Below are 23,356 nucleotides of genomic sequence, written 5' to 3' on the forward strand. Positions count from 1 at the left end.
TAGTACAAAGTTTTCTCATACTTCTGATGTCATAATCTCGTCTGCCTCATGGATGTCATAATATCTTATACTTCAGCTAAATAGTTAGAGTTGCCATTGGTAATTTTGCTTTTCTGAAGTCTAAACTAACTTGATTTTCTCCAAATAGTATCAAAACTAAGTGAAAATGCATTTTAAAAGTTTGGGTGAAATAAGGTATTACTATTAGTGTGTGTTGTTCTTTGTAACATTTTTATGTTTATTTCTAGGATAAGAAATCTGCAAAACATTTGGCTTCTTGCATAAGCAGGTAAGCTACCTTGGCTGATTGATTGTGAAAAAAGACTAGTGTGTTTAGAAATCCTTCTGATTTAAATAATCTATTGAAAGAGGGCATTTTTGTCTAGGTTCCTTACAATTAAATGCTGTTAATATCTTTGGCATGACCTGCAATAGTTTTTTGGTCCCATTCCATCTCTTCGTGCTCATCTCTAATTAGGATAAAAATACCATTGTCTTAATGTCAGAGGCATCTGATAAAACTGATTTGTCACACTGAAGGAAGTCTCCTGGTCATGTAAATTGGTCTATAAGGAACTTAAATTTCCACACCTATACTTGTTTGGTGGTTGACGATAAGATAAAAATAATTAACCAATCAAAACTGCTTATACTGTTCCAATTCCAGGGACCTCTGTTTGTGACTGCCGAGCTATATACAGCAATTGGTCAAAAAGGTTTCCAATGTTTGTTGGACCAAAGTATTGTGCAAATGTTTACAGGGAGGTGATGGTGAATAGGATATTTTTTTTTGCTGTATCTATTCTTATTTTTCCTCAACTTTTTATGTCCTGGGGGAGAGATATAAGCATAGACATTTTTAGGGGATAATGCTTCAATTAGTGATTCCCACACCAGATTTGAAGCAAACTTACATGTCTAATAGCATTCCCAGAGTAAATGCAACATGGCACAAAAGAATCTAAAATTGCATGTGACTTTATACGTTGCTTGGATGTTTTATATTCAGATTTTAAATGAACTTTCTTGTTCTTGCAGAACACCAGTTGGACAAACTCTAACCAGCCCTCATCCTCTGTTCAAAGTAGTATATTGTAGAAGAAAGGCTCACTATTATTCTCCAAAGCCTTGTTTCAGAAAGAAACAGCTCCCTAAAGTTAGAGGCCGTGACATGGCAAATAAGGAAAATGAACTAGCCTGCGCAGGTAACCTGCCAGCCAAATTGCCTCCTAATGGTCGTACTTTCTTACTGAACTCCAGTGATGCTGGCCGATCTCAAACAGAGAGTCCTTCATCAAAATACAGTGGATTTTTTTCAGAGGTAAATCAAACGTTTTATCTTTTTAAAAATTTATGAATCAAAATGTAAGACACTGGAACCCTGTTTACCTTTCTCTGTTTTTCTGTGTATGTTGGACTTTGATTATTCTTTGCTATAAACCACCTATCACCCATATCTGCTTCGGATTAGAGATTATGAGAATTGTAGGGGGAAGATGTACCAGTGAATAAATATAATCCAGCATAATTATAGAACTGGATATAATCCATTTTACTAATACCAACATTATTTAATATAGTAACTCAACATTGCAAGATCTAGAGGCTGTCTTGGAATGGATAGGGAAAAGCAAGCTCATACTATATTCTACTGAGACTCTGTTGCTGTTTGTACATTAGCATCTAAGTTATCTGGGAACATTAACCCCAATAGCTGTTCTTGACAGAATCATGTTTTTCTAAAGGAGATAATCTGTATCTTGGAACGTCTCTTGGACCCTCAGCTCTTGCAGTAGAAAGTGGAATTACTGCTGGAGGCAGTGTTGCCTGGTGCATCCTAAATTGACCTGTAAGCCCTCAATGATAGTAACATGGGCCTTATCACAGCATAATCGGATTTCTTCAATGTGCATTATATGGAGATACCTTTGAAGTCAACTTAAAAGCTTCAGCTGGTGCAGAATATAGCAAGTAGACTAGGAGTGTCAAACTTGCAGCGTCACGTGACATATCACGACTCCTTTCCCCTTTGCTAAACCGATCGTGGGCTGTGAGTTTGACAGCCCTGAACTAGACTGTTAAATCTGAGAATACTCTACAGCAGAATTATTCCTGCTTTGGCCATACATTGGTTGCCAGTACAGTATGTTTTCTGGCCCAATTCAGCATGTTCATTGGCAATAAAGCCCCATATAGTGTGGCAATGGGATATATCAGGATTAACACATCAAATAGGATTCTGTCTACCCAATCTGGATATCTAGAAAGGTACCTTTGAAAATCCCAGTCCTCCAAAGTACAGAGATTTGGCTGGGCATGAAGATTTTCTCAGTGATAACCATGTTCGGAACCATCTACCATAGAGGTGCTTAACGGCTCATTCAAAAACAATTATTTCAACTATCTTTTGGTCTTTAATATGATTGTGGTCAACTACTGTTTTATTTATTTATTATTATGTTTGATTTCTTCTTTTTACTACTCAGAATACACCAAGATTAAAGCATCATACAAAAATTATAACTATTTAAATTACTAAAAAATAATATTTTCCATAACATATAGAAAACAGCTCAGTGTGAATAGAACAAGTATGTAATTGAAAATCTAATGTAAATGCTTTTTTCCATTACATTCCTTTTCTGTAACTATTACCACTGCTGGAAAGAAGCCCGTCATGCTGTGACTACATTCTATCTTTCTTTCAGAAGACAGACAGAATGTGCTAGCTATATAAATTATTATTATTCCAGTAGGCTATTGCAACAACCTTTTTATTTATTTTTTGTTCATACTATAGAGGAACATGCAAATTAGAGCAGTGTCTGCCAACAACTCCTTATATTATTTGTAGAGTAATGCATCAAACATGGACTTAAGACAAGTTTCACAAAATATTAGCCATAAAAACAATTGTTATATGAATTCAAGCTTCTGTAGCTAAAGTTCAACAACAAGTTGACCTCTGAACACTGAGTTGTCTGGAACAATGCATTTTTAAATCTAAAAAAATAAGTAAAATAAAAAATCCATTCATGAGCGTTCTGTCAGGTTCTGAAATCATCTCTCCTATTCCATGAGCAACAGTTGCTTCCATTCACGGAAATACTGTTCTGGGACAATATTTATTTATCATTAAACAACTTGTGTGGAGCTGCATTTAGATATCTTTAATAGACTCAACTGATAGAAAATTCATAAAATCATAGTTCTTTGCTCATAACACTTACACTGTTCTTGTGTTTCTAGGTTTCTGAAGATCATGATACAATGGCCCAAGTTCTCTTCAGTAGAAATCTCCGATTGAATGTAGCTTTAACCTTTTGGAAGAGGAGAAGTATAAGTGAACTTGTAGCCTATTTAGTGAGGTAAAGTTTTAAGAAGACTGCCGCTAGCTGAACTGAAGTCACATTGTGTGTATCTGGGGGGTGGGGGGAGGTTATAGTTAGGGATTCTATTTACAAAGAAAAAGCTGGATGGAACTGATTGGGCAGTCCTTGCAGGAATGTCCACAACACAGTTAATTATGCTTTATATAACAGTAACACTGTACTTAAATGCCAAATCCAATCTAAACATCTATCTGACTGTGCAACAGATAATAAGAAACTGGTGCATCACTTGAACACCACTGGCATTGACAAATTAACAATCAGTCAATTGCAATGCAGAGTTTTGATTGGAACAGCTTATATTCTGCAGTGATATTTTTAACACCATCAAACAAGAACATCTACATATCCCAGGTCCTTGGGAAAGTGGATGAAAATGTCAAATCCAGTCTAAACATCTGACCGACTATGTGACCAACCATAATAATAATGGGATAATAATGTAGACCATAATTTAAAAACCTGTGGGAATTCTTCATAGGCCTAATCCAGCCATTTCTAATATACTGCCCTTAAAATATTGATACTGTCTTGTGAAATGTACTGAAGAATTACACAAACAAGTGATTAATGTTGTATTTTCATAATGTTTCTAGGATACAAGATCTGGGAGTAGTTGTAGATTGCCTCCCTGTCCTTACCAGCAGGTAAAAGGAAAATCTAAAGGAAGGGGTTAATGGAGTCCAAAAGTGTGTATTTATGCATACTAATAACGCCTTGTTTCAGTTTACAGGAAGAAAAACCTTATATTTCTGTTGGTTGCTGTGTAGACCTTCTACCATTAGTAAAATTAATCCTTAAAAGCAAATTTGAAGAGTAAGTTTTTTAAAAAATATTTCTTTTGTGATTATTTAGAGAATAAAAATAAAAGTTAATCCTACCGTTCGTAGTTTTTTATTTCTGATAAATTCATAGACTTGCATGTCAAGAGTGGAATCAACAGTGATTTTATTGGTCTCATTGTCCTAACATGCAGGGCAAATATGTGGCCTTTCCAGTGTTGCTGAGCTATACAGTCCAAAATCCCAAGCAGGATGGGTTAAAGTAAGGGATGCTAAAAAGCCACCTGTTTTACAATGATTTTATGTTTGCACTTAGTCTTCATCAGCTGATTTACTGAAGCTAAAGATGTGTCTTCTACTATTTATATATTTAAAAACAAGCAATCTATGTGACTTCTGTTGCTTAAGCCTGTTCGAAAACCAAAAGTAGTGTTGCTGAACAGAATGACTAGGAAAAAATGTTTCTCAATAATAACTTGGTTGATTTATATCCATATAACTCAGACATTTTGCCTTAATACATAATTAGGAAAAATTATTCTGGTTGTTTTTTCCATTCATTAAAAAAATGAAATTTGATTTGAAAGGTTTTTTAGTAGTTTGCAACTGTTTTAAAGAATGGTTTGCCAATGTTTAAGCAGTTTTCAGAATAAAGTCTTACCATAGTGATTTCTTTTCCCCTAGATATGTAATTGTTGGTTTAAATTGGCTTCAGGCTGTGATTAAGAGGTGGTGGTCAGAACTTTCTGTCCATACGGATAAGATAGAAGATGGGTAAGTTACCCTTTTTAAAAATGCAGTGTGACTTTTAGTATGACTGCTAAACTTTTACCTAGTGCCTAAAATACGTTGGATATTTTTTAATAACTAAAAACTTCCCTGATTAAAAAACTATATGTTTTGAACATACTGTTGGGAACAATTCTAAACATGATCAGATTAAACAGTATTCAAGAAGTTTGATCATGAGATCTTTCTTTTTCACTTAGTATTGAAAACTCTGCTATAAAAATGGAGAAACTTTTTTTTTCTATTAGAGCTAGAAAGTATGACTCACTGTAGATTTTCTTGCCTAAACTTCAATAATCTCTGTTACCTATACTTTTTGATAATGTAAAACTGAAGGTAGAAAACAAACTTGAATAACAATTGCAAAGTAATTTTGTCAATGTGAGATGCCCATAGAATTGTTCATTTGATTTATATAGCTATCCATCTCATGTATGTAACTTTGGGGGGGTTTACAGTAAAATAGATAAAAACAAATACATTATAAAAACAAATACAGTATATAAAATAAAAAATATAGCAGTCAAGCAAATAAAATAACCATTAACAAAACCAGGAGATGAGCTCCATCTCACTTCCAGGTCCCCAGGCTCTAGCTCAAAACCAATTTTTTAGGGCCTTGTGAAAAGCCAGTAGGATTGGGGCCTGTCTAATCTCTGACAAGCAGGTACCATGTCAGAAAAGGCCAGCCAACACTTCTTAGCTGACAGTACCCAGTGCTTTCGTTCCTACAGGAATAATATATTTCTGATCTTGAAAATATGGCATCTATTGAGGTCTCTAGCATAATACCAGAAAAAAAAAGAACATAAATTAAAATCTGCTCTAAGACTGATGGAATGTTGTGATGGCCTTCTCAAATTTTAGTTACAATTATTAAAAACATTTTTTTCTGCATTAGCCAGTAATTTACTAAAGATACATATATTTGAAACCTAGGAAAAATAGGTACCATGAGACACTGATTACACTTTATTTATTGCATTGATATTCCATACTTTTGGCTTTTTTTCTTAGAAATATTCAGATTTTAAAAGAACAATTAAGTATATTGTGGAAACAAGAAAATCATCTTACTTTGGTTCCAGGATATACGGGTAATATAGCAAAGGTAATAGAAATTATTTGATGATAATATATTTTTTAAAATTAATTTATAATTTTAAGTTTATATAATTTAACATAGTGATATGTACCAAATTTATATTCTTCTGCCCTTCCCTTGCTGTGATACTCAAAGTCTAATTTAAAGAGTTAGATTCTCCAGAGCTATGTTGGAGATGGGGAGTCCCTTGGCATGAGCCAAACCCCCATTATGTAACTTTGAAGATAGCCTATTGAGTTATTTTATTTCTCCATTTGAGGTTAATTATTTGAAATTAACAGTATTTTTCTTTTTATATCAATGGACTGGTGTTCAGATACTGGGTTAGTCAAACAATCCTCTCACATCTCTCCCTTTTGTCACTATTGGGATAGAAATTGAATCTGGTTTATATGTCTGCTCGTCTTTTTTTCTCTTATCCCTGGGTTATTTTATCTGGTTATTATCTCAATCTTTGCTTTTTATTTTAAAAAAACACTTAAATGTTACTTCATTTAGCAGAGAAAAACTTATTTTTATTATTTCATAGAATAGTCAGCACAATTATACTTAGCGTTCACAGAATAACCATTCAAAGGACATCATGTTATCTCGCAAATAATAGAGAATACTATTTCCTATATTGCAGACAGAAGGCTCTGAGTAGTGTATGTTATTTATACATCAAGGGCAGAAATGTATATAGTATTGTCTCCTAATATCTCAGAGCATTAGTTATCCGTCCTTCTAGCCTTGTTAATTGAAATAGAAAAGTTAGGAGTTGAGGTTCTCAACATGCATTCACATGAATACAAAATAGAACTTTCATCATAATTGTGGAATTAATTATCTGAGCAAATTAAGTAAACTCTAGTTTATACTTAGTGCATCAAATGGGAGATACAGGGCTATATTGTTTGTATATCAACGGTTGTGTTCAGGTGTGGGTTTCAAAAATTTTAGCAAGGGGTTCTCTGCCCGAATGCTGGGTGGGTGTGGCCTAGTCAGCCTCCTGCACCACAGCGGGGGAGGGGAGGTTGCCCTCCCCAGGCTCTAGAGGTTTTCCTCGAGCCTCCAGAAACGGACCTGTTCCCAAACTTCTGGTAGGCCCATTTTTCGTCCTCCCCAAGCCTCTGCGTGCTCCCTGTACTTACCTGCATCCAAAACGGGTTGGCTGTTTACAAGCTATGTTGTACTACAATTCCTAAGTAACACTTCAAATGCTCTGATAATCTTTTTAAACCCTGTACTCAAGCATGGGTGTTTTTATTATGTTTTTACAAAGAAATTTCTGAGTAAGAATAAAGATAAACTTGCAAGTGTTTGCTAAAGCAGTGTTTCTCAACTTTGGCAGCTTGACAGATGTGTGGACTTCAACTCCCAGAATTCCTCAGCCAGCATTCTGGGTTTTGAACTATTATGGCTGGCATTCAAAGAGAGGCTTGGTGCTATGAATTACTTTTTGAATTAATGTGCTTTACTGCTTCTATTTTTTTTTTAGGAAGTGGAATCTTATTTGTTACAGTTGCACTGATATACCTGGAGGACAAAGCTGTGTGTGCACAAATGTGCTTAAACAGAAACAGTCAACAGTAACACTAAGCAAGATACTTTTTCCAAATAATTCCTCATCTGAAGACTGTCTTTGACAGAAGAAGGCTAGACCATTGGATTATTTAATGCGAACACTAAATATCCATCTGCTTCACATTGAAGTGGAAAAAAAATCTAACAGGAGCAACTTTTACTTCAGTGAGGTGAAAGTGCACTATGAAAACTCTATGTATGCCTTTGCCGCATTTGGGGGATATTTTCAGTTACCTGGTGAAATCATGAAAGTGTTTCTTCTACATATATATATATATATGTAGAATATGTATATCTATATAATACAACAAAACCGAATTGTGAAGACAGAATTGAAAACCATTACTAGGAACCACAAAAGGTCATTCGCCATAAAGATTTTTTAAAGTCATGTTTTTCTTATGAACTGTAAAAATGTATTTTCAAATATGTTAAATATTTTGACAGTTTTGATATACTGAATTTCTGAAATGTGTCTGCTATATTAATCAAAATATTAAAGACTATTTTTGTTGCACTACTGAAAACTGCATCTAGCAAAGAGGCCTTAACTACTAGAATTGCAAATAGCCAATATATTAGGATATCATATAGCCAATATATTAAATAACTATATAGAGGGATGGAAATTCCTTTGAAAAAAATCAAAGTGTTTACACAAATTGTGTACAAATAATTTTGAAACGTTTTGCACACTGAAATATATTGAAGTGGGGTTTTCCACTAAATTGACTACTTAAATACCTATATGACTTAATTATAAGAGTATTAAAATGTAGAACATGGAGAAAGTTAACTGTAGATGTCAACAGAATAGTGATTCTGTATATCTTGCAGAATTTTAATACTTTTTCTAATATATTCTCCTCTTTGTAGTTTGAATTACATGCAGCTTAGTAAATGTACTAATGTTACTGTTTTAAGTTCAGATTTTCCCACTTCAAAACCTTTTCTGCTATTCTTTGGATATTTAAAACTCCTAGAAATGTTTACAGCCTGACTAGACTTGTGCGTTTCAGATTTAACAGCGCAGCTGCTACCTCTTCTAACAAATGTTGCTGCAAAGCTTTCAGACGTAGATGCCACATGGTCAAATCCCTAACTTAACACTGATTTTTTTAAAAAAAGAATAAATGCAGTACATCCCATGTACAAGTTTTACAGCTGTACTTTGTTTGGGTTATTTATGACATTTTAGGACAATCTGCTATGGATTACTTGATCATTTGAACTGAAAAACAACTTGATGTGTTTCTAAACTGGCACCTGTGTTTTACATAAATAAAAAACAAATATTTCCAAGTAAAGGTTTAGGAAGTGCCAGCAGTGCATCAAAACGTAAACTGAAATATTTATAGCATGCTAGCAAAGTTGCTCGTTATATTTAATGTAATCCCAAATTATATTTAAATATTAGTTTTATGTGTCTAGAAGCAACTGCAGGTTGTAAGAGGCCTTATATACATTTCCTTATAAAAACAATTCTGAATTGTTAAAATCAACATTATAAGTCTAGTTCTGTTGACTTACAGACTCTTCCAGCTGTACAGAGTCATGCAAATTTTTCCTGGGTCTTATATCTTTATATAAGAGAAAAGCTGTCCTGTTCTTGAGCCAACAGAGCTAAAAATAATTTAAGGATTAAATATGTAAAATCAATCATTATTACCGTAATGTTTTTAAGGGCTTACTACATGAAATCAGTAGCATCAATAACAGACTGTATAATTCTATAACATTACTGTACTCATCTGATCAACTAATTTAAGACAAGTAGCAATTTTATTCACTTTCACATTGACTTCCTATTTCATAGGCCATTTTGCCTTGATAATTGCTTTTTCTTTTATTCCATTCTATAGAAGGATAGTTAATATAAAGTGGCATTGCAAAAAATAAAGGCTTAAAATAATTATGAATGAAGTAGATGGAGATTTTGGGATATTTTGTGTATGGAGATTTGAATTTTTTTTATAAATGTTAAGACCTATTAAAAGTTGTTTAGTTGTTTTGTTTTCCATTAAAATTGGTATTAAATCATACAGCCACACTTTGTGCAACATCAGCCCCTAGAAAATGCAACAGGGAATGAGCCGCCAATCACTTATAATGATTTACACATTAGATGTACCTAGCTTCAGTATATGCTGCACCAATGCGTACTAAACAAAGGATGATAAGGTGAAGCATCTGAAGAGTGTGCTTTGCAAAACTATAGAACTGTGCAGCAGTATAGTTAGTCCTCATTTAGTGACCAGAGTTGGGACTGGAAACTCAGTCACTAAGTGAAGCAGTCGCTAAGTGAAAAATCACAAGGCTGTGACTGCTTTCTGATTTTATTTCCTTTTCTTTTCCCCCACTCCCCTGCCTTTTGAAATGCTCACTCTCAGCGCTAGGATAATTACTAAGTAGGGATTTAATGTTCCTATTTACATTCATTAAAGAGGGAGGGACTACAAGAAGGTAAGCAGGCACATAATAGGGGATATATATTGAAAAGAATGCAACAATAGACAACATGAGTACATTCCTTTAAATGTATATTCATTGTGTGCCTGCTTACTGTCTTGTCATCTCTATTTCTCCATTCTCTCTGCTCTGTGAGGGGAAAAAAACAGATCATGCACAGGACAATATGTAGGATTGTAATGATGACACGTGTGACTGAGGGATGCTGCAAAGATTGTAAAAGCTCAGCTTGGTCACAGTTATCTTTTCAGCACTGTCAAAATTTCAAATGATTGCTGCACAAGGCAACTGGTAAGCAAAGTTTGCCTGTATATATTCAGTCATCAAAAAGATCAGGCCTGGGGAAAAGCAACTCTAAAATACTTTTTGGAGATCAATTGCAAAGTGATGTACAACTGTACAAAACATTCTACTGCAATTGAAGCATAGATTTAAAAAGCCATGTCCTTTTGAGAATTTATAAGCTGCTTCAAAAACTGTCTTGCAGTCTGTATAAATGTGTCTGCAATAATTTAGCTTCAGTGGTGTCTGAATAAAAGTGCATGCACAGTTTTTACTTTCATTTGTTTGACTGTTGCTGCAATTACTAATACAGTAGTACATTGGTATGTCTATTTTGACAAGAATACTTCAGGAAAACGCATAAGTTAGGCAAAATAAAGTTTCAATAATGGAGAATCAATATACCTCATGGTTGAATTGTTGGGGTTCTTATTCTTTGAGCTTTTTTCTTGCAACTTTTTTCCTCACTTATGCACTTATGTTACTTAGGCTAATAATGAAATAACTGCAAGAAGACAAGGAAACACAGAGAACGCAAGAAACCAACAAAATAATTACATAGTGCTCAACATCAAGTACTTGAATAGAATTGTTATTTTTATTGGGAGGATCTATAATGTCTGCCAGGTATCATCTGAACTTTGTAAAACAGTAGACTTTGGCAATAAATTCCATATATTTGTGTGTGATTATTTTCCTATTTTAATACCAACATTGGTAATCTTTGTGTCTGCCTGACCCAGGATGTTATATAAAATTATGAGCTATAATTGTAAATGCTTTCCTTGTGAAGAATTGAAAATAAAAAAAAATGAACTCACAAATTATACTAAGCCATGATTTTTTTAAAAAATGGATTTGTATGACATAATGTGTCAAAACATTTACAGATCACAATCCATATGCAATTCAGTTTACCAAATATTTGGTAAAGTATTTAAATATACTACCATAACTACATGTCATAATAACATGCATTACACATCCTTTTCTTAATTAAATACTAATAAGTTTAATTTCTCCATCTGAAAAAACTTGTGTGTCAACTTTTTTCTCGAAACTATCTTGATTCATGGTAGGCAGTAAAGAAATGTATGCACCACCACTCTTCAAAAACTCATCTTTGCTTAAAGGATGGCTTCTAAAAAGCCAAGAAACAAACCATTTTATGAAGACCTGTGTACAGTCAAATTATGTGAAAAAGCATAGATGAAGCATGCTATGTATCAGAATATCACAGAGAACTGTTTAATATGCTGCAGTTCCTGTGCTGATTAGTAATGCTTTTTGCTTTGAAAGCTTTGGGCCCAGCACTGGAAAAGTTTCTATAACTATAAATATGAAGTACATGAAGCCAGGACACAATCAACATCCTACACATCTGCCATATGATGGAAATACTAGTAGACAAGTCTACTTGAAAGTTCCCCCAGCATTTGATGTGCTTACATCATGGTATGTGCATATAGAATAGAATTTTATTGGCCAAGTGTGATTGGACACACAAGGAATTTGTCTTGGTGCATATGCTCTCAGTGTACATAAAAGAAAAGATACGTTCATCAAGGTACAACATTTACAACACAATTGATGGTCAATATATCAATATAAATCATAAGGATTGCCAGCAACAAGTTATAGTCATACAGTCATAAGTGGAAAGAAATTGGTGATGGGAACTATGAAACGATTAATAGTAGTGCAGATTCAGTAAATAGTCTGACAGTGTTGAGGGAATTATTTGTTTAGCAGAGTGATGGCCTTCGGGGAAAAACTGTTCTTGTGTCTAGTTGTTCTGGTGTGCAGTGCTCTATAGCGTCGTTTTGAGGGTAGGAGTTGAAACAGTTTATGTCCAGGATGCGAGGGATCTGCAAATATTTTCACGGCCCTCTTCTTGATTCGTGCAGTATACAGGTCCTCAATGGAAGGCAAGTTGGTAGCAATTATTTTTTCTGCAGTTCTAATTATCCTCTGAAGTCTGTATTTTTCTTGTTGGCTTGCAGAACCGAACCAGACAGTTATAGAGGTGCAAATGACAGACTCAGTAATTCCTCTATAGAACTGAATCAGCAGCTCCTTGGGCAGTTTGAGCTTACTGAGTTGGCGCAGAAAGAACATTCTTTGTTGTCCTTTTTAAATGATGTTTTTGATGTTAGCTGTCCATTTGAGATCTTGCGATATGATAGAACCCAGAAATTTGAAGGTTTCTACTGTTGATACTGTGTTGTCAAGTATTGTGAGAGGTGGAAGTATGGAAGGGTTTTTCCTAAAGTCTACCACCATTTCTACGGTTTTGAGTGTGTTCAGTTCCAGATTGTTTTGGTTGCACCACAAGGCTAGTCATTCGACCTCTCGTCTATATGCGGATTCGTCATTGTCTCGAATGAGACCAATCACTGTTGTGTCATCTGCGAACTTCAGTAGCTTAACAGATGGATCATTGGAGATGCAGTCATTGGTATACAGAGAGAAGAGAAGTGGGGAGAGTACACAGCCTTGGGGGGGCCCTGTGCTAATTGTACAGGTATTTGATGTGATCTTGCTTAGCTTCACCTGCTGCTTCCTGTTTGTTAGGAAGCTTGTGATCCACTTACAAGTCTGTTCCGGTACCTGTAGCTGGTTTAGCTTAGTTAGAAGAATGTCTGGAATGATGGTATTGAATGCTGAACTAAAGTCTATAAAAAGGACCCTTGCATAGGTCATATTCAAAAGGCAAGAGTTTGTACAATGACATGCTGCTGCTTTTTTATACCAATTTTGTCCAATCACACTTGGCCAATAAAATTCTATTCTATTCTATTCTATTCTATTAGACATTGTAATTGTAAAGTCTTGTCCAGTAAAATTTGTTCCTCTTCCATTGCATCTTTTAAACAGAAACTAAAGAGAGACAGACACTCTTAAAATTAACTTTGGGATCCATTTCAGATTCTTTTAGCAAAGACTGAGATGAGAAACAAGGCCACACCCAAACTATTTATCAGAAGTCGAGCTTCTGCATCCTAGTCCTTCTACTGGTGAAAGTAGAATAAAATTTTATAGTGTAACATTTTAATATATTTATCAGACGATTCAATAAAGTGCAGTACCTGGTTAATAACCTAAGAAATATGAATCTACAAATGACGCTATAGAGCACTGCACACCAGAACAACTAGACACAAGTTTTTTCCCCAAACGCCATCACTCTGCTAAACAAATCCCTCAACACTGTCAAACTAGTTACTAAGTCTGTATTGCTATTAATCTTCTCATCTCCCACTTATAATTGTATGACTGTAACCTTGTTGCGGGGAATCCTTAAGATTTATATTGACTGTTTTCTTATGACTATCGTTAAGTGTTGTACCTTATGATTCTTGACGAATGTATCTTTTCTTTTATGTACACTGAGAGCATATGCACAAATTCCTTGTGTGTCCAATCACACTTGGCCAATAAAGAATTCTATTCTATTCTATTCTTCAAATGTTAAATATCTATTACCTCTGCAATAGTCTCTGGTCTATCTGTATTCTATACATAGTTGCTACATAGAGGAAGCACAGTTGCTTCATCAACAGTTCATGTACATTTTCAGAATTTAATTTCCCGTGAAAAACTTTTGATAGTCTGCAACCCTTTACAAGTACACATATATTACATTTGCACAAATGGAAAAAAAATAATACATTTTGTATTAATATTGTTAGAAGGGAGGTGTTTCAAACTTTTAAAAAAATCCTTGGTAGTGTCACTTGTTGAAAATTAATCTAATAAACATTTCCACTCGGGTGGCTCACGAAGATTTTTATCCTGATTCTTCGAGTAGGGTAGGGTGTACTTTTGTCGAATCACAGTAATATTATAGCCTCGTCTGGCAACAATTTACTACCAACCCAAAGCTAATTTCGACGCCCCCTCGTGGAAAAAAAAATGCTAGAAGACACCGGAAGTCCGGGGTTTGAGAGTTGAGGATAAGAAACCGGGCATTTCCCTTATTTGTCTCACGTGACCACACGCGGCGCCGGCCCGTCGAAAGGCGCATTCCGGTCGTTTGACGCATGCGCCGGTAAGGGTAAGAGAGGGCAAAAAAAAAAAAAAAGCCTCCTTCCGCTCGTTCGTTATCCCGGTGTCTCGCGCAAGAGCTGTCATGGCGGCCGGACTTTTTGGTCTGCTCGGGACGGTCTTTTTGTTGGCGGCGACGTTTCAGTTTACTTCACGTTCGTGGGCTTCAGAGACGCCCGGCGGCGGTAGCAGCGGGGATGCTCTTGGCGCCGGTGAGCGGTTTAAGATCGAGGGTCGCGCGGTGGTGCCGGGAGTGAAGCCCCAAGACTGGATTGCGGGCGCCCGAGTGCTGGTCGACGGGGAGGAGCACGTCGGCTTCCTCAAGTGAGTAGCAGCCGCGGTGGCGCTAACCGTCGACACTCTCCCAGCCCCGCTCTGCGGACCCCCTCTGGGGTTGGTTGGGGGGCTCCGGCTTTGTTCCGGACCACGTCGAGAACTGGTTTCTAATTCGCTTTAGATCCTTGAGTCTCTTCGGGAAAAACCCCGGGAGGCTGGCCGCGGTTTGTAGTTAAGCCTTTCGCCAGGCTAAATTGGGCAACCACGAAAAGAGCAATTTTTTGGGGGGGGGGAATTATTAATGTATTTATTAATTTCGGAAACGGAACGACCTAGACGAAGACGCGGGTCAATCCACCAGTCTTCCCTCAGGGTTAACATCAGTGATGGGATTCAAATAATTTAACAACCGGTTCTCTGCCCTAATGATTTCTTCCAACAAGTAGTTCAGCAAACCGCTCAGAAAGTTAACAACCGGTTCTCCCGAAGTGGTGTGAAGTGGCTGAATCCCACCATTGGTTAACATCGCTGTCGCCTTAAGCTGTCTTGCCCCCCCCAAAAAGAAAAAAAGAATACTAAGTTTTGCACTTCATACCTGGGGGAAAGACTACCAGAAACCCTCACAATGCTAATTGAAGGTATTGAGGACGCTAGCGAGATACTGCTCTGGTGTTGTCAAGTAAACAATGTGGTTGTGTCCCTCGAGTCAAGCTTGTGTCAAGTCAAGCTTGTGTCGAGGGAGGTTTTGCCTTGAGAGGTGGAAGATGAAAGTTTGGATTCTGAATTGGCCCTGAGGAGAGACAGGTTCAAATGGATCCTTTAGTCTTGGGAAGTTAAGGGGATGACATTGGGCCTCCTTCCCAACCAATCCTAATCGACAGCATTGCTGTGGGCAAAAGTTGGCGTAGGGGGTTTCTAAAGGAAAGCCGTGATACATATTATATTGCAATTTAAAGCTTCCTGACTCGCTAGACAAAGGCAAAAATATGATTCGTTATTCTGTCTTAAAATCTTGATGCCAGAGAATAGGCTGAGGGGACAACTGGTCTGGATTAGGTCAAGGCAGATTGGTAAGGACAGATTTTAAAGGATATTTATTGTGTCACAGTGTGTTGGGATTGAGTTGTTGCTTGGGAAGATCACAAGAAGTTTCTTCTAAATGTATTTGGCCTGGCAAAAGCAATACCTCTCAATCTTTACCAGTGGGTTTTCTGCTCGGAGGAAGAATAAACTGCTCAATTTCAGATGTCCTTGTTTTTCTGATCTGCACATATAAATTTACACACACACATTCTCAGTTGTTTGAAAATGTTAATTACCAACATATTTTAGAGTACATCTTTATTAAAACTTGAACATAGAATTTCCTGCCTCTAACCATTATGGGTTTTTTTTTCTTAATGGTAAATCAGAATTGGACCTAGAAATGATAAGTGTCAAAAATTGAATTAGTTACATTATTGTGGTATCCTTAAACACTATATTGATGGGGAAGTTGTTCTTGCTTTCTCCCTATGCTCCTCCCAAAAGGGCAGTTGCATTTTAAGCAGGTACCCAATGTCTCTTACTAGAGTTCGTAAAATAACTTAACCTATGTTGAAATAGTCTGTGTTGAAATGCTAACACAACTTTTCATATTTCACTAATGAATTCCTGAAGATTAGAAGTACATGCACAAGAAATCAAGTTGCCTCTGGTGTTGAGAAATGAATATATTCCAATGTATGATTGACCAAGATTTCATTACATCAGAGCAAAACCTCCTAACTTTACATGTGCTTTGGTAAAGCCTGATGTCTATCCAGTGTTTAGAATCCTAGTTTTTTTTTATTTGCATTTATATCCCGCCCTTCTCCGAAGACTCAGGGCGGCTTACACTATGTCAAGCAATAGTCTTCATCCATTTGTATATTATATACAAAGTCAACTTATTGCCCCCAACAATCTGGGTCCTCATTTTACCTACTTTATAAAGGATGGAAGGCTGAGTCAACCTTGGGCCTGGTGGGACTTGAACCTGCAGTAATTGCAAGCAGCTGCTGTTAATAACAGACTGTCTTACCAGTCTGAGCCACAGAGGCCCTGAACTAGTGGTTAATTCAGTGAAGATGTTGGCTGAAATGTACAATATCTGTCAACATTGCAATGTCCTTGTACAGGTCTGTGATGCTGGTCATCATATTAGAAAAGTAACAGAGCAGGAAAAATGTAGAAGTTGCCCATCAAAATGATTTGGGGACTCAAATACCTTCCATACAAGAAAAGGATAGTACATTTGGAAAGTGGACAGATTTATTGTAAACTGTGCAGAGAATTTTGCTATTTCACTTATTAAATTTTATTTAATTTTATAAAATATTAATATTTTTCTCTCTTCTTAAAAGTGGAACCAGAGGTCATCCAATCAAGCTAATTGGAAGGAATGCTATATATAATTGCAGATAACCCAGCCCTCAAAATGTCAACTAAAATACCATCAAAAATGAATTATCTGCAGATAAACCAACTGCAGGAATCTGCAAGCTTTATAAAGTTGTATGATTTTAAGGCCATCACAGGCTTTAAACATTTGAGCTCTGATCTGCAAATAACCTAAGCCCAATTTTATGGGTATGATGTCAGATTTGTCCTGATGCAGTGGGACTGTTTTTATGTTCTTTTACTGCCATTATGACTAGTAAATTTGTCCGCACATTTTTATTTTCTTTTAAATATCAGTTCACTTTGATTAGAAATGTAGAGTAGCTTAGAAATTTAAGGAATAAATACAGGAATGAATTGTATACTTAAATATATTTAAGTACAATCTGCCAATCATATTCATTGAATGACTCCAATTTATTGGGTGGGCAAGCCAAAATATTATCCTTCTTAACTTTTTCCATGCCATGTGTAATGCTTTACTTGCCTTTTTTTCCTAAACAAAAAAAAATATTGGAAATAATATACTTCATTTGTTTTTATATGTAAATCCAACAGGTCTGTAAGATAAATATACTTTGTATGTAACATATTAGTGATTTTTACAGTTTGTCTCAGGCCAAGTGGTTCTGCTGAGATAGAAACTAGAATGTCTTACCTTGTATTTATAACTGCTCTGCTATATCAGTTCTCTGTCACTTGTTATTAATAAAGAACATTGTAGTACATATACGTTGGCAGGAATTATAATCTTATTTTCTTAACTCAGAGTCTAATGCTCTGTGAAATGTAGCTCTAAACTATGACTAGTTTGTCTGATTAAGCAAAACTTTTCTTGTGGTATGTAATCTAAAATTATTGTGTTATCTCTGAAAACATTATGTGATAGAGTTATATGTTTGGCTCTTTTCTGTTTCATTAGGACAGATGGAAGCTTTGTGGTTCACGATATTCCTTCTGGATCATATGTTGTTGAAGTTATATCTCCAGCTTACAAATTCGAACCAGTACGAGTAGATATTACTTCAAGAGGAAAAATGAGGTGAACTGTTTAAAATTTCATATTGCAACGTCAATAGATGTTGTAAATTATGAGATGAAAAGCTTAACTTTAATATCTCCATACACCATCATATTACATTTGGAAAGGCTCAAGAAATTGAGATCTAGTGAGTCAAAAATCCAAATGAACCATTTTGTGTTCATTTTTATTTGGATAAAATATTTGTTAATGAACAGTGTAATATGTAATATATGCTTGTTTCAGTTAGTAAACTAAGCAGTAAATTAAATTCTCTAGCTTTCACAGTATATAAATCAAGTCATTTGACTTATGAAACTTGGTTTGATGAATATGATTGAATGTATAAACCAGGTCATTGACTTATTTAATGATTAAAACAAATGGTGATTTATTGCATTATGTTAACTCAGCCATAATTTTATTGCTAAGAATGTGTTGATAGATATATTGTAATTACATAAGCAATTTGAACTTACCTTGCATATATCAATGTTACAGGTAGATATTTAAAAAGAAATAAAACCTAGTTTAATACGTGGATTCCTGAAAACTACAGTTTTAATATTATATATGAATTTGTTATGATTTGGTTGACTTGTAGTGATATCTGGTACAATAACTCCATAGGTGAAATTGCAGTGATAGTTAAACCAGTCTCAAACTTCTCTTGCATTAATAAATTGTAAGAAAAGCCCAGAATTTAGAAAATGTAAATCTATATAGGTAGTCTTTTATTTTCAGCAACAATTCCAAATTATAGTGATGCTGAACACAAGGATTTCAGCTGTTGCAATGTTCCCATGATCACATGAATATAATTTGGGCCCAGCTGCATTTATGACAGCCTTTGGATGGAAACCTACCCACTACTACCAAAAGCCTTGCTTTGTCACAAGTGTAGTGGCAGAATACAAGGTGGCTAAAAGGGTAGGGAAATGGGGTGGGGGGGAGTTTAAGAGGAGGCAGTCCCATATTTTACCAAATCTCAAGGCTGGTAGGGACCAAGCTGAAAGTGAGATGAGGGTGGGTTTTTGGGTAATAACTGATAAGAATTGGTAAACAACAGCAACTAAGACTGGGATTGCTATCACTAAGCGATGCAGTGGTGTGACATTGTGCTTTACAACTTTTAACCTAGTGATAGAAATTCTGATCCCAATTCAAAGGCTACCTATATAGTGAATTTCTGGATGAGTTGGTAGCAACTCTACATAGAATGCAGACACCTACTGAAATAAAAATAATTTAGATTGCTGTCCTAAGAACATTTACCTCCAAATAAGCAGCATTTAATCTAATTGTAGGCTCTTCAGTGGAAATGCTTTGTGGTACGCAGCTTACATTGTCACAGGATACTGTGTAGAGGTATTGATAATACCTATAGAACACACTTTTAAATTTTTTAATTCAGAGCAAGATACGTGAATTATATCAAAACATCAGAAGTTGTTCGATTGCCATATCCTCTTCAAATGAAATCTTCTGGACCTCCTTCATATTTTATAAAGAGAGAGTCTTGGGGATGGACAGACTTTTTAATGAACCCCATGGTATGTATGGAATTGTGTAAACATCAACAAGTTTACCAGACTATTCTTCCATTTTTAGGAATTACATATTAAACAAGTTTTAGCTTTTATATTCTATTGTGTATTTTAATTATTGCACATTTTAATTATTTATAATTTTATTTGCTGATTGTAGTATGTCTTCTACATGCTACAAAAAGACAGAGAGTGGGGTGCTCTCCAAACTCTGTGTGTGTATGAGAGAGAGAGTGCGATCCCTGTTTTAGTTGGGGCATTCAAGCTGCTGGCAGCGGCAAAGTGGGGGGATGAGCCAACTGAGCAGCCGTTTTTCTCCTCGTCCTCCCCACTTAAGTAGCACAGGCTCTGTGAGACAGCAGGGCCTCTCATGTCTCCCCCAGCCAGCGAACTCCAGCTTCATTTGGGCATTTAAGCTGCTGGCGGTGGTAGCCATCTAATGATTGCCCCTTACCCAGCCAGCACCACCTGGCTACCTCCCCGCCAGCTGGCGCAAAGCCTCACCATTCTTCTCATCCTCCCCGCCCAAGCAGCAGCAGGCTCTGTGGGACAGGGTCTCATTCCTGTCCTGGCACAACAAACTCTGGTGGGCTGAATGCGGGTGTGAACGGTCTGGCCTTACAGTGCTTCCTCACTCAGTTGAAGGCTTCATTCAGCCTTCAAACAGTAAGGCTGGCCCACGTAAGTGAGTAGCACAACAGGGCCATGGAAGGCGTTGGTTCTTGCACCCAGCCGATTCCAATTGTTTTTGCTCATCTCGCATCCTATAATCACAAGAGATTTGTAATCTCAGTGGTAACTTAGGACACATTTGATAAATGTAACTTTGGTAGTTTCCTTTTTTCAGTCTTAAGGAATTGTATGAAACTGTGTCTTGAATATTTCTGATCACCATAATTTGTTGTGAAATACAGGCAGTCCTTGACTGACAAACACAGTTTAGCCCAAAATTTCTGTTGTTAAGTGAAACATTTGTTAAGTGATTAACAAATTCGATGACCTTTTGATTTTTTTGTTTGTTTAAGGTTATGATGATGATCCTTCCATTGCTAATCTTTGTATTATTACCCAAAGTTGTCAATACAAGTGATCCTGACATGAGGCGGGTGAGTAAGCTTTGCAAAAGTGAAAACTGCAAATATTGAATCAAGATATAGATATAGGTATAGATATATGATATATAGAATTGGGAAAGTGTCAGATATAATATGAGCTTTTGGTTTATTGCTATAATTGAAATATAGTGCTGAGCTAAAAACTTCAACAATGCAAAAAAATGGAAATTATTACTGGAAAGTAGGATTTAAGACATAAAAGGAGATTAGTTTTTTCCATGTTTTATTTCCATTCCCCAAAAAGCTTATGAAATATAGGAGGAGCTTAAAGTCAGTATCATATGATGAAATGAAATTTAGTTATAGGACCTGTATGGCTGCCTTTTTCATAAAATAAAATGATTTGTGGGCTGCTCACCAACCTCTTATGAAGCTTACCTGAAAGAAAAATACCCTTTACCCAGGTACCTGGCTAACCTGTCTTTTAGTTAAACCCCCACATGGAAAAGCAAATGTGATAAAGCTGTTGTGCTTGAGAATGCATATGCTGGATAATCTTAATTTCAACAATTTTGTGTTCCTCACCTACACAAAATACCGTGGGGTGCTCTAAATCTCAAAGTCAAATCAAGAAAACATCCCCATGAGAGAGTTAATCCCTACTCATTTCATGATTGAATAGGAAATCTTCAAAAACAGGTTTATTTTCCATGTGGGTTTATCCCATATTTCATTAAAGCTTATTAGGAGGATGTTAGCTTTTACTCCTTTGTCATCAGCAAAGGCACTTGCTGCCTAAACTTTCTTCTGCTCCTATTAGGAATTAGCATACTCTTTTTTTTTATATGGGAGCTCTAGTAAACATTGTTATTTAAAGCAAAGTCCTGGTTAGATCTATGGCTAGCTGAGCACGCGTGCTCTTTGATTTGATTTCTTGAACTGCTCTGATATTAGATCAAGAGCTCTTTTCTATTCACTGTAGCAAATCGTTTAGTACAGATTTCTAATAAAAATGTTTTAACTAACATTGGTTAAAAGGAATTCAGTTTCTGTGCTTAATATAAGTCTCTAAAACTTTCTGCCACCGTATGCTGCCATTCTCCTTTTCTTTGTCATTATGATTTCAGCAAAAATGCCCATACTTTTGATAAATTCACAGTAATAGGAAGTTATAGTATGATATTTCTTACATTATTTTAATTCATTGTCCTTTCACCATGCATTATGCCGAATAGCGGAGGGCTAGAACAAAATGGAGACTCAAGGTGTTTACTAAATCTTCTATATTTAGTGGTGCTTACTGTGTGCCTTTGACTGCTGCTGCTGGGGTTCAGTTGGTTTTAATTTTTATTTCCTCTGAATTATCTCTGTCTTCAGTAGTTCTTTACAGGTATCAAGTTATTTTCAAGTTATTCCTATTACACTCCAGTCTAGATCCTGAAATGTCCTAATACTCAAATATGCTTGGATGATATCTCTCTGCTCATTTGTTTGAAGAAAAGCTATAAGAAAAAGAATACTTAGAACTGAGATTTTTCAGTTTTTCAAAATGTGTAAGAATCAATATTGTCCTGTAAGACTACTTTAGACATGTTTTTAAGCTTTTTTTGCTTTTAGTAGTTTGTTTCATATATATGTAACAATTTTCTTTTAAGTTCTTCACACTGGCTGAATAGAGGAGTTTGTAGTGGGAGTGTGTGGTAGAGAGCAAATGCAAACTGTAAAAATTCACTATGTGTATTCTTTAATATATAATTTAGAAATGGTTTTCTCTTATACTTTTCTCTGTTTGTATGTATTTAGGAAATGGAGCAATCCATGAATATGTTGAATTCTAACCATGAGCTGCCTGATGTGTCAGAATTCATGACAAGACTTTTCTCTTCAAAATCTTCCAGCAAGTCTACTGGCAGTAGCAGTAAAATAGGAAAAAGTGGTGCAGGAAAAAGGAGGTAGTTGTTTCTTTTCCTGGAACCACAATTTGCACAGCTCTGTGATGTGTTATCATCTGGATGTTCTGTGAAAGAACAGAAAGCCACTACTGTAACCTTAATTCAGTTTGAATTTTGAAAGGATACAACTGTAGCTTTTTAATCTATTTAAATATCTTGTTCTTGAAATACCCGGGAGCATCACTTCTGTCTAAAATATGTAAGGTCAGTACTGATGATAATTTAACTCCTTTGTAGAAATGACATTAAAGAATTTAAATTATGTGCAATATATTAATGATTCTTAAACAATACATCGCTGTAAATAATTTGATTTTAAGAAATAGAAAACATTCTTTAATAATGGCAATGGTATAATTGTGCATTTCTTAATATTCAACACAATGAATTGCTATGCTTTTTCTGGAAAAAGTATTTTTTTCATCAGTTGAAGATGTTTTCTTCCAGAATCTTAGTTTAACTTCCTATTTGATTCATTCCCAAATTTCTTTGATATTTTTCCCTATGGAATTTCTTATTATTTGAGCCTTGTTTAGGAAAAGTCCCAATGATAAACACATTTTCCTCTATTCTTACTTTTAAAAAGAATTCACTGAGTACCTTGTATTGTAAGATTGTAAAAGATAATCCAGTTCTGTGCTGTTATAAGTAA

General features: G+C 35.6%; 2 protein-coding genes across 3 annotated transcripts in view; both read left to right on the forward strand.

Annotated features, from left to right (window-relative positions):
* The window catches only part of KATNBL1 (katanin regulatory subunit B1 like 1), a 32,074-nt gene extending 20,865 nt beyond the window's left edge, over window positions 1-11,209 (forward strand). For both annotated transcript variants that reach the window (XM_058162129.1, XM_058162128.1), the window contains exons 3-10: window positions 249-289; window positions 1,039-1,321; window positions 3,250-3,368; window positions 3,989-4,039; window positions 4,119-4,208; window positions 4,859-4,948; window positions 5,981-6,074; window positions 7,549-11,209. In XM_058162129.1, coding sequence (XP_058018112.1) covers window positions 249-289; window positions 1,039-1,321; window positions 3,250-3,368; window positions 3,989-4,039; window positions 4,119-4,208; window positions 4,859-4,948; window positions 5,981-6,074; window positions 7,549-7,581 — 801 coding nt within the window. In that variant the 3' untranslated portion in view covers window positions 7,582-11,209. The remainder of the gene's footprint in view (window positions 1-248; window positions 290-1,038; window positions 1,322-3,249; window positions 3,369-3,988; window positions 4,040-4,118; window positions 4,209-4,858; window positions 4,949-5,980; window positions 6,075-7,548) is intronic.
* Window positions 11,210-14,465: 3,256 nt separating this feature from the next.
* Window positions 14,466-22,968, forward strand: EMC7 (ER membrane protein complex subunit 7). Its single transcript, XM_058162130.1, has 5 exons — window positions 14,466-14,756; window positions 18,052-18,171; window positions 19,565-19,703; window positions 20,723-20,803; window positions 22,556-22,968. The coding sequence occupies exons 1-5, from the start codon at window positions 14,518-14,520 to the stop codon at window positions 22,706-22,708; spliced, it is 732 nt and encodes a 243-aa protein (XP_058018113.1). The 5' UTR covers window positions 14,466-14,517; the 3' UTR covers window positions 22,709-22,968.
* Window positions 22,969-23,356: the final 388 nt, after the last annotated feature.

This window comes from Ahaetulla prasina, chromosome 1 (assembly GCF_028640845.1).
Source record: "Ahaetulla prasina isolate Xishuangbanna chromosome 1, ASM2864084v1, whole genome shotgun sequence".
Taxonomy (NCBI): domain Eukaryota; kingdom Metazoa; phylum Chordata; class Lepidosauria; order Squamata; family Colubridae; genus Ahaetulla; species Ahaetulla prasina.

What these genes read in the sequence shown, in the direction of transcription:
- EMC7 (XM_058162130.1), top strand. Translation starts at nt 14,518, where the DNA reads ATGGCGGCCGGACTTTTTGGTCTGCTCGGGACGGTCTTTTTGTTGGCG. An exon ending in GAGCACGTCGGCTTCCTCAA is followed by an intron (nt 14,757 to 18,051) that starts GTGAGTAGCAGC and finishes CTGTTTCATTAG; the next exon opens with GACAGATGGAAGCTTTGTGG. An exon ending in ACTTCAAGAGGAAAAATGAG is followed by an intron (nt 18,172 to 19,564) that starts GTGAACTGTTTA and finishes TTTTTAATTCAG; the next exon opens with AGCAAGATACGTGAATTATA.